General features: G+C 41.6%; 1 protein-coding gene across 1 annotated transcript in view; it reads left to right on the plus strand.

Moving 5' to 3' along the window:
* Positions 1-1290: 1290 nt before the first annotated feature.
* Positions 1291-11979, plus strand: part of GDA (guanine deaminase) — a 249691-nt gene continuing 239002 nt past the window's right edge. Inside the window, exon 1 of the mRNA XM_086415517.1 lies at positions 1291-1466. Within this exon, the coding sequence (XP_086271643.1) occupies positions 1434-1466 (33 nt within the window). The 5' untranslated portion in view covers positions 1291-1433. The remainder of the gene's footprint in view (positions 1467-11979) is intronic.

Consider the following 11979-nt stretch of genomic DNA (forward strand, 5'->3'; position numbering starts at 1 on the left):
ATGACTGAGTTTCAAGTCTCTCCTGGGGGACTGCTCTTTTCTTTGGCCTGCTATGGGTTTCTCTACTTTTATTACGCTAAGAACTCCCACTGTTTTAGTCTGATGGCTTGTGTCCCCTTTTTGCTGTTGCTTCTGGAGGTATTAGGAATTCATTCTTTTAGAAATATTTTTTTTTCTGTCATTACAATGGGATTTAAACCAACGGTGAGTGAGTACGTGTTCTCATTCCATCATCTTTGAAAAAAATATGAAATACAAAGACAAGTGTAATAAATCCCAGAGCCATTTAATACATAAAATGTTTCCAGGCTACACCCATGTTTCCCTTCCCTGAGAAGGATCCACTATTCTGAATTCATGTTCTGTCATTCCCACGCACTTCTTTTTAATTTTCCCATATGTCTGTGTATTCCTAAACCACACACATGTGCACACATGTGTTTGCATACTTTATATACATATACATGTATGTGCATATCTTTTTTGCCTGGTTTTATACTTTATAGAAATGGTATAATATTGCACACTTTTTTTTTTTTTTGGCTGTGCCAGGTAGCTTGTGTGGTCTTATTTCCCCGATCAAGGACTGAACCCAGGCCCTCGGCAGTGGAAGCCCAGAGTCCTAACCACTGGACTGCTGGGCAATTCTCACATCTTTTTATAATCTATTGTTTTTACTCTGGTTTGTTCCTTTTCACTGCTCTCAAGAGTATTTCATTTTATAAGATTTCCACAGTATAGTACTTGAAAACTTTTCAACCTGGGGAACTTCTTCAACCTGGTATTTTTTGGCTTGAATTCTGTTTTGCATTACTATAGCTACAAAAGCTTTTATTTTGGTTAGTGCCATATATTTCAGTTCTTTTACTACTAGTTTTTCCAGTTTGACAATCTCAGTCTTTTAACTGGTAAATTAAGTTAATTTTTTGTGTGTGACTCCTGATGTACCTAGATTTATTTCTGAGTTATCTTTTGCTGTCTCATCCTGCTGTTTCCCATATTCCCTCCTTTTTTCTACTACTGCTTTTCTTTCTGACCCTTTAGAGCTGGAACCCAACAAGGGTCTTCCTGCCCAGTGTGGTTGGAGCCAGTAGAATGAGACCAAGCTTGGTTCAGAAGCAAGGGAAAGTTTTATTCCTCTGTCAAAGAATGGACACACGTTAGAGGACTTGCTCTCCTGAGTAGCTGTGGGTGGGGCTACTTTATAGGGTTCTTGTCCCTCGGGAGGGGAGGGGAGGGGGTGGAATTCTTACAGATTGGGTGCAGCTGTGCTGCTCAGGCTCCAGCTCCAGGCCCAGCGTCTCTGCACACGGCCCGTTGCTGCCATCTTGGGTTCAGGCCTCCTGCCCCTACGAGGAAGCGTAGACCCAGCCATTTCTCACTGGGAGTGTTGGTTGCAGGGCTTCTGGACGCAGCATCCTGCAAGCAAGTGAATGCCAAGCACAAAGGAAAAGAAAAAAAAAAAGGTTAGACTTTACTTTATTATCCAGAATGGGCTTTGTTGGTGATACTTCCTTCAGAATTTACTTTCACTTTGACTTTGTTTCGTCTGTTTTGAATTTTATGCACTCATTTCTTTTTCTTTAGTGAATAACTTTACTTATTTTGTCAGTCAGTCAGAAATGCATAAAAAATACTGTAACATCTTGCTACAGAAAATGTGGTCCATGAAGCAATAGCTTTGGTATCACCTGAGTGCCTGTTAGAAATGCAGACTTCTTAGGCCTAGCCCAGAACTGCTGAGTCAGAATCTGCATGTGAACAAGACCCCAGTTGATTCATGAGCATGTTAAAGTGTGAGAAGCACTAGTTTAGTGAGAAAACATCTTTTATGTTTAACAAATACTAACCTTTTGCCATAATTACTTCATATATTTATTTTTTCTTTACATATTTAAAAGTAAATTGCAAAAAGACTTGCTTTTTATTTTTTATTTTATTTTATTTTTTTAAGACTTGCTTTTTAAATAGTTTAATGGGGGTCTCTTAAAAATAAGAGCCATTTGTACATGTTTACAATGTTATCGTCAAAACTTAATGATATTAACTATAATTCTCTAATATGACTTAGTACTAAATTTGTATTCAGATTTCTCCAGCTGTTTCCAAAAGAGCTTTTGCACTTACTTAGCTTGTACTAGGCGGAGAAGGCAATGGCACCCCACTCCAGTACTCTTGCCTGGAAAATCCCAAGGATGGAGGAGGCTGGTAGGCTGCAGTCCATGGGGTCGCTAAGAGTCAGGCACAACTCAGCGACTTCACTTTCACTTTTCACTTTCATGCATTGGAGAAGGAAATGGCAACCCACTCCAGTGTTCTTGCCTGGAGAATCCCAGGGACGGGGGAGCCTGGTGGGCTGCCATCTACGGGATCACACAGAGTCGGACACGACTGAAGCGACTTAGTAGCAGCAGCAGTGTGTACAAGGATCAAATCTTGGTCTCTCTGTAGCTTTTGGTCATTATGGTTTGTGTCTCTTAAGTGTGTCTGAATCTAGACTACTCCTCTCCTCCCTCCCACACTCACCTTTTCTTTTTATGACATTGTCTAGTTAAAGACAGGTCAGTTGTCTTGTAGAATGTCCCCAGTTCTAGGTTTGACTGCTTCCTTGTAGTCATGTTTAACTCGTTCTTCTAGTCCCTGTATTTCTTGTAAATTACAAGAGCCAAAGGCTTGATTAGATTCAGGTTAAGCATTTTTGGCAAGACTATACATCACAGACAGTAAATATTGTTTACTTCCCATTGCATCATGTCAAGTTGCACATAATGTCTCATTCCATTAAAATAGTGACGAGAATATTTATCATTTGGTTCAGATGGGGTAAGCCTAATGCCTTCAACATAGTGTTTGGTTTTTCCTCTTGTGACTCACAAATGACCCATGAAATATTTACTTTGCAAATATTTCATTCTCTATCGATTTTTTAATGTTGTTTCACTGTTCATTGGTAATCTTTGCTGGATCCTTTTTTTTTTTTTTTTTTTTAGTTAGGGGCTGCAAAATGGTCACTTTCTAATTTTTTATTTCTTTTATATTTACTAGCTGAAATTCTTTGATAAGGAAGAGGTTTCTTTTTAGCTAGGGCTATTGGGTTACTCTTAAGTGCAGTTCTTTTTTTTTTTTTTTTTTTAATTTTAATTGGAGGCTAATTACTTTACAGTATTGTAGTGGTTTTTGCCATACATTCACATGAATCAGCCATGGGTGTACATGTGTTCCCCATCCTGAACCCCTCTCCCTCCTCCCTCCCCATCCCATCCCTCAGGGTCATCCCAGTGCACCAGCCCTGAGCACCCTGTCTCATGCATCGAACCTGGACTGGTGATCTGTTTCACATATGATAATATACATGTTTCAATGCTATTCTCTCAAATCATCCCACCCTCACCTTCTCCCACAGAGTCTAAAAGTCTGTTCTTTACATCTGTGTCTCTTTTGCTGTCTCACATACAGAGTCATTGTTACTATCTTTCTAAATTCCATATATATGCGTTAATATATTATATTGGTGTTTTCCTTTCTGACTTACTTCACTCTGTATAATAGGCTCCAGTTTCATCCCCCTCATTAGAATTGATTCGAATGCATTCTTTTTAATAGCTAAGTAATATTCCATCGTGTATATGTACCACAGCTTTCTTATCCATTTGTCTGCTGATGGACATCTAGGTTGCTTCCATGTCCTGGGTGTTGTAAACAGTGCTGCGATGAATTAAGTGCAGTTCTTACTTCAAAGATGGTATAAAGTTTTAATTATTAACTGTTAACCCTTATAATCTTAATATGCATATTTAACAAAATCTAAGTTAATCCATGTCCCCCTCCAATTTAAGGATCTTGGCATTTTTCTTACACATTATTTTTGTCAAGGTTTTAATTCTATCTTCTTTTATTTCCATCCCCCCACCCCCATATTAGACTTTATTTTTACTGACTTATATAGTCAATCTCTATGTGTTTATATTTAGCAGGATCCTAGCCTGTTTCTTTTTTTTTAATTTTAATATTTTTAATTTAAGGACAATTGCTTTACAGTATTGCATTGGTTTCTACCAAACATCAACATGAATCAGCCATAGGTTTACCCATGTCCCCTCCCACTTGTACATCCCTCCCACTTCCCTCCCCTTAGCCTGTTTATCCTCTCCTTTCTATCTTCAGGAATGTCTTAATGTTTCTCTAGTCTTTTGGTGGTAAGCAATGCAAATCTTTTCTAAAAAGGAAAAGAGATTTACTGAATATGTGGTTCTAGGTTGACTGTTGCTGTCCTTAGTCCCCTTGGTCCATTCTGAATTGCTGGTCACCACTCTGCCTCTCAGTTCTGTGACCTCCTTTGGTGGGGTCCCTGTTTTTTGTATTCCATACTGCCTTCCTTTGTTGTTATAACTCCTTTACTGAAACGCATATTATAGTAGCTTCTTAAGAAAGGACACTTGAGCTAAATTTTTGGTGCCCTTGCTTGTATGAAAGTGTCTTTATCTTCACACTTGGCTTCCCTGGTAGCTCAGTTGGAAAAGAATCTGCCTGCAGTGCAGGAGACCTAGGTTTGATCCCTGGGTCAGGAAGATCCCCTGGAGAAGGAAATGGCAATCCACTCCAGTACTATTGCCTGGAAAATCCCATGGACAGAGGAGCCTGGCTGGCGACAGTCCACTGGATCCCAAGAGCTGGACACGACTTAGTGACCAAACAATGCCCATCACCACCACAAAATTTGGCTGGCATTGTTTGTTAAATATTTGAAAGTAATTTTCCTAATACCTTTGGTGTTGCTTTTCAGAATCAAATATTGTTTTGATTCCCCATCCTTTGTTTGTGACTTGTTTTTTCCTGTTCTACTTCCTATATTTTGCCTGTTTCCTCTGGATTCCCATTTCTGTGTTTGATTTAGGCCTCAATTTTTCCTTTTCCAGTCCTGTGGCCACTGCTGAGTTTTCCAAATTTGCTGGCATATTGAGTGCAGCACTTTCACAGCATCATCTTTTAGGATTTGAAAAATAGCTTTTAGGATTTGAACTAGCTGGAAAAGGTCAGTTTTCATTCCAGTCCCAAAGAAAGGCCGTGCCAAAGAATGCTCAAACTACTGCACAACCACACTCATCTCACATGCTAGTAAAGTAATGCTCAAAAATTCTCCAAGCCAGGCTTCAACAGTACCTGAACCATGAAACTTCCAGATGTTCAAACTGGATTTAGAAAAGGCAGAGGAACCAGAAATCAAATTGCCAACATCTGCTGGATCATCAAAAAAACAAGACAGTTCCAGAAAAACATCTACTTTTGCTTTATTGACTATGTGAAAGCCTTTGACTGTGTGGACCACAGCAAACTCTGGAAAATTCTACAAGAGATGGGAATACCAGACCGCTTGACCTGCCACTTGAGAAATCAGTATGCAGGTCAGGAAACAACAGTTAGAACTGGACGTGGAACAACAGACTGGTTTCAAATCGGGAAAGGAGTACATCAAGGTTGTATGTTGTCACCCTGCTTATTTAACCTATATGCAGAGTACATCATGAGAAATGCTGGGTTGGATGAAGCACAAGCTGGAATCAAGATTGCCAGGAGAAATATCAATAACCTCAGAAATATCAATAACCTCAGACACTACCCTTATGGCAGAAAGCAAAGAAGAACTAAAGAGCTTCTTGATGAAAGTGAAATAGGAGAGTGAAAAATTTGGCTTGAGGCTCAACATTCAGAAAACTAAGATCATGGCATCTGGTCCCATCACTTCATGGCAAATATATGGGGAGACAGTGGAAACAGTGACAGATATTATTTTTGGGGTCCCCAAAATCACTGCAGATGGTGACTGCAGCCGTGAAATTAAAAGATGCTTGCTCCTTGGAAGAAAATTTATAACCAACCTAGACAGCACATTAAAAAGCAGACATTAGTTTGCCAACAAATGTCTGTCTAGTCAAAGCTAGGAGAAGGCAATGGCACCCCACTCCAGTAGTCTTGCCTGGAAAATCCCATGGACGGAGCAGCCTGGTGGGCTGCAGTCCATGGGGTAGCTAAGAGTTGGATACAACTGAGTGACTTCACTTTCCCTTTTCACTTTCATGCATTGGAGAAGGAAATGGCAACCCACTCCAGTGTTCTTGCCTGGACTTGTTCTCAGTGTTCTTGAGAATCCCAGGGACAGGGGAGCCTGGTGGGCTGCCGTTTATGGGTTGCACAGGGTCGGACACGACTGAAGTGACTTAGCCACAGTCAAAGCTATGTTTTTTCCAGTAGTCATGTATGGATGTGAGAGTTGGACTATAAAATAAAGCTGAATGCCAAAGAATTGATGCTTTTGATCTGTGGTATTGGAGAAGACTCTTGAGAGTCCCTTGGACTGCAAGGAGATCCAACCAGTCCATCCTCAAGGAAATCAGTCCTGAATATTCATTGGAAGGACTGATGCTGAAGCTGAAACTCCAAAACTTTGGCCACCTGATGCAAAGAACTGATTCATTCTAAAAGACCCTGATGCTGGGAAATATTGAAGGCAGGAGGAGAAGTGGACAACAGAGGATGAGATGGTTGGATGGCATCACCAACTCAATGGACATGAGTTTGAGTAAACTCCAGGAGTTGGCGATGGACAGGGAAACCTGGTGTGCTGCAGTCCATTGGGTCGCAGAGTCAGACACGACTGAACAACTGAACTGAACTGAACTGTTTATTTTTTTATTTAGTTAGATTTGGATGCACTGGGTCTTCATTGCTGCTCATGGGCTTTCTCTAGTTGTGGTGAGTGGGGGCTACTCTTTGATGTGGAGCACAGGCTCTAGGGGTGTGAGTTTCAGTAGTTGTGGCTCACAGGCTTTATTGCTCTGAGGCATGTGGAATCTTCCCATACCAGGGATCAATCTGTGTCCCCTGCATTGGCAGGTGGATTCTTTATCTACTGTGCCTCCGGGGAAGTCCTCTAATTCTTGATTATTGTCTTTCTTTTAACTTGGGAGGAGAAAAGTCCAAGCAATCTTGATTTTTTAATAAGGTGACTATGCTTTCTGGGGTGAGTATAAATTTAAGCATATTTTTGTGGGAGGCTTTTTATAGTATTGATTGTAAGGGGATATATTTCTTTGTCATAAGTCTTGGAGGAGCCAACATTTTGCCCATACATACTTTCAGGCAAGCACTAGACTATGAATTAGGAGGCCTGAGTTATAATTTTTGGTTCTTGCTGGGTGATCATTAGGGTATCACTTACCTCCTCTGAACTTCAGTTTGCTTATGTATAAAATTATGTTCATTTTTCTTACTCTGCCATTATGGAGATCAAATGTGATATACCAATTGTCTTCACTCATAAATTATTAGTCAAAAATTTCTTACATTCCACAAAGATCTGCAAGCATAATACTTGCTCCTCAAGGTTATTTGTGGCTGAGGGTTGGCAAACAGCTGCTGCATTTTAATATCTTGTGATTTCTTTATGTTTCTATGACCTGGTCTAGGAATGAAGGAATTGTTTCAGTTTGAATCTGGATGAGAATCCTGAAGCTATAATCTATTTTATTAAGGCTTTGCACTTTATTTTTAAACCTGGCTTCATGAAGTTGATGTCAGAAACTTGACATCAGAAATGTGACGTTAGTCTATTAATCACCTTGGGTGGACGAGACAGGCGGCCACTGCAAGTATAAAGGAAATACTAATCTAAGAGTGACTAAGGCTAAAAGTAATCCCCTTCGGAACTAGGTTAAGCAGTTTTATTTAGGGCTTAGGTAGTGAATCAGCCTGCGGAAGCTTGGACTTCCAGGGTGAGGGACTTGCAAAGTGTTTTGGGGAAGTGTGTATGTGTAGCTTGGTTGGAAGAGTGATTCATCTTTTTAAAAGACTCTCTCTGCATCTCTCTCTCTTGTGCTCTGTCCTCTTCTTATTTTCTCTTGCTCTCACACTCTCTAAGACTCTCTTTTGCTCTTCATCTTAGACCTGCTTGGACTCCAGTTTCTTCCTGGCATGTCCTTTAAAGATCTAGAGCAAGGGTTTTGCCTGAGACTTGACGGGTCTGGGGAAGGAGAGGACTGGTCCGCCCAGGACCACCACCGGGGGAGCTGGACCTACATCCCTCTAGCACTCTTCTATCCATTACTTTGAAAGTGAAAGTCGCTCAGTCATGTCTCACTCTTTGTGACTCCATGGACTGCACAGTCTATGGAATTCTCCAGGCCAAAATACTGGAGTGAGTAGCCATTCCCTTCTCCAGGGGATCTTCCCAACCCAGGGATCGAACCCAGGTCTCCTGCATTGCAGGCGTTTTCTTTACCAGCTGACTCACAAGGGAAGCCCATGTATTACTTTATCTTGGTCTTTATTTGGAACTCAGTGATATCCGCAGAGAAACGTTACTGTCTCTAGATGCTGCAGTCATCTCTTGTCATTCTTTAATTCCTCCTACTCCTGCTTTAGTCTACGTTTTGAAGCCTACTAGGCTTTTGGAAATATTTGCATGCAAGAAAACAGGTAGTTTTACTGGTTCTCTATCTGTAAGAGGCACACAACCACACACAAAAAAATGGATAAGATGGGAAATAAAAGTGGTGAAGTTTAATTTTTGTTCTCAAGAAGATAATAGATGGCATTAAAGGGTAAATAGTCACTGATGAACTTCAAGGAAGAAATTTTTATGCATGTTTTTCTTCAAAAACAACCCACAGTCGTGACAAGCCATGACAACTGAAATACATTCTGTTAATTAAGCACAGGTTTCCAAGATAATGATCCAGAAAGAGTACAGAGAGATGGAAGAATAAATCTGTATGTTTATTGAGGTTGTATATGATCTGGAAAGCTGTAGCAATGTGAAAAATGACAGATGATTCCAAGTACATTTGGATAAATACAGCTGGTTAAGAGCAACATCAGAAAGGAAGGTTGTGCTTCTATGGGTGGAGAGATGTTATACGCCATAACTCAGTTCACTTCTGACATTTATGAGGTGCATACCAGGACAGAGCTCAGCTCTAGAAACTGGAGGGAGCTACAAAATAAATGACACTGTTAAGGAAAAAAATAAAAATAAATGGCCAGGGACGCCTGGCATGCTGCAGCCCATGGGGTAGCAGAGTCAGACTCAACTGAGTGAATTGAAGGAAATAAAGACTTCCTGCTGTTTTATATGTCACATTTGATCAGACTAAGGAATTCTTATTTTATATTATGTTATTTTCTCACTGGTTTTGTTCCTGCTAAGGCTGTGGGGTGAAACAGCTTACTGTCTCTACATGGCATGTGCCTCTGCCCTGAGAAAAGGGGCTGGAGAGATGCCAGATCTGTTGGAAAGCTGGAACTCCGAGGGCACGCAGAACTCAAAGCCACAAAATATAAGCCACATTATCTGGTTGGGTTTAGTTCTGGGTTTTTCTGGGGGTTTTGGTTTGGTGTTTATTTTCCTCCTGGGTTTTTAGTATGGTCTCTTTTCAAAGATCTGTCCTTGCTTCACCTGTGCTTCTGAAAACACAGAAAAGGGTCTTTGATCCTTGTGAGCAGTCGTGGAAAGCACACTTTCCAAAGTGTGGTCTCTGGACCAGCAGCATCAGCATCTACCTGGGAACTCATCAGTAATGTACATTCAGAGGTGCCATCCAGACCTATTGGATCAGGAACTCTGGGGGTTCCTGATGTGATGTGATGTGTGTCTTAAGCCTTCCAGCGGATTCTGAGGCTGGATCCCTGAGAACTGAAGGAGAACAGCGCCCTCTAGAGGTCATATGTTAGAGCAACTATGTGTGTGCTGTGCTGTGCTTGGTCAGTGGTGTCTGACTCTTTGTGACCGGATGGACTGTAACCGGCCAGACTCCTCTCTCCATAGGGATTCTCCAGGCAAGAATACTGGAGTGGGTTGCCATTTCCTCCTCCAGGGGATCTTCCCAACCCAGGGATTGAACCCAGGTCTCCCACATTGCAGGTGATTTCTTTACTATCTGGGCCACCTGGGAAGCAATTATGGGAAAAACTAAATCCAGGGGGAAGTGTGGGGAAAGTCCAAGTTCCCAAGTCCAGCTGTCCCTCCCCACACAAAGAGATTTCTACCACAATCAGCTTTGGAGGCTATGAAAGAAAGTGAAAGTGAAGTCGCTCAGTCATGTCCGACTCTTTGCGACCCCATGGATTGCAGCCTAAGAGGCTCCTCTGTCCATGGGATTTTCGAGGCAAGAGTACTGGAGTGGGTTGCCATTGGAGGTTCTGGGATGATATAATTGATGAGTATTGCTGTTCTCTTTTATAATAGTCCAGGCTCTGAAGATGGTTGAATTCTAAAATGAGTATTTACTGTTCTATTTACTTTTTCCAGTTCTGGTCTTCATTTCACTCTTCTATTCAAAAACCTTCAGTGCTTCTCCATTAATTAAACACTGCCCTCTGCCAGGTCTTCAGTGTTTTTGCAGCAGGTCCTGTTTCTTCCCTCATGTCTTTCCTACATGAAAAAGTTTTCTTTCCTATCTTCTGTGCTCTTGTAGTTCTGGCAATGTCAGCACAGTTTGTAACTGTCCCCGCTACAGGCTGAGCTTCTTGAGGCCAGGGACCGCATTCAGTTCCTTTTTATCCCCAGCATTTAGCCCAGTGCCTGGTTCACAGTAGGTGATTGGAAAATGGTTTCAAAATGAATAAATGGAGTAATGTAACTCAAGGTCTAGTTATTTAGGTTGCTGTCCCTGAAGCTTCCTGTCATCTTCCTGCAGTCCCTTTCGATGTGAAATCCCTCCCAGCCGCATCTCTAGCTTCACAAAATTCCACCCATCCTTTAAGATTCACTCATAGTGACCGCTCAGTGAACACGAGAGAGTGAACTGTAGAGCTTGGAATGTTCACTTGATCAGGCAGGGTCATCAGCTGGCAAGTTTACTAAGTTACCCCTAAATCACTAAGTTCCCAAGGCAAGTGCATCCACAATAAAAATAGCACAAATTTAATGATAACAGTAATCTATAACATTCTTGGGTTATATTAATTGAATTCTTGCTGCTAAGTCACTTCAGTCGTGTCCGACTCTGTGTGACCCCATAGACGGCAGCCCACCAGGCTCCCCCATCCCTGGGACTCTCCAGGCAAGAACACTGGAGTGGGTTGCCATTTCCTTCTCCAATGCATGAAAGTGAAAAGTGAAAGGGAAGTCGCTCAGTCGTGTCCGACCCTTAGCGACCCCATGGACTGCAGCCTACCAGGCTCCTCCATCCATGGGATTTTCCAGGCGAGAGTACTGGAGTGGGGGTGCCATTGCCTTCTCCGATAAGCAACCGCTTTTCCCAAAACTTGAGTCTTTGACTCAGGAGTCAGCGTTTGTCCCAAGATATACATCACATCCTTCCAAGTGAGGTCATAAAGCAGAGTAACACCTTTAAAAGCTCAGGAAGCCTTTTATATATGTTATTAAAATTTCAAATTAGCCTATGAAGAAAGTATTATTATCTATAAAACAATAAATGAGGCCCAAAGGGACTAAATAATTTGCCTGGTCATATAGCTAGAAATGTCAAAGCCAACATTAAGATCCAAGTCTGGTTAACCCCAAAGCATTCAGTCTTCATCTGGAGCTAAATAGATCACTGACAAAGTATATAGATGTTAGAGATGTTGATGGTATGGAATCATGAATACACAAAGACCATTAAAAACCTGAACTCATGAACCAGTCAATGAATAAATTGATATTTATTGAGCACCAACTGTGGGATGAGCCTTGTTCTAGGAGCAAGAGGATACAGAGGGTGAATAAGTCAGCCAAGATCCCTGCTCTCAGGGAATTTGCTTTCCAGTGGGAGGCCCTCTTGGAAGAGATGACATTCAATCAAACTCTGGATGAGTAGGAGGAGCCTATCTGGGAAGACTCTGCTCCAGCCAAAAAGAAGGAAATGCAAAAGCCCCAAGATTAAGGAAACTGGTGGAAGAACCAGCAACCACAAACAGCTGAGGGGAACTGATTGAACTTTCTGGGCACACGTGCTGTAAGGGTAGGAACCAGACCCAGGT

The sequence above is a fragment of the Bos grunniens genome, chromosome 8, assembly GCF_055505025.1.
Source record: "Bos grunniens cultivar Pamir isolate PY7600 chromosome 8, Bosgru_T2T1.0, whole genome shotgun sequence".
NCBI classification, from domain to species: domain Eukaryota; kingdom Metazoa; phylum Chordata; class Mammalia; order Artiodactyla; family Bovidae; genus Bos; species Bos grunniens.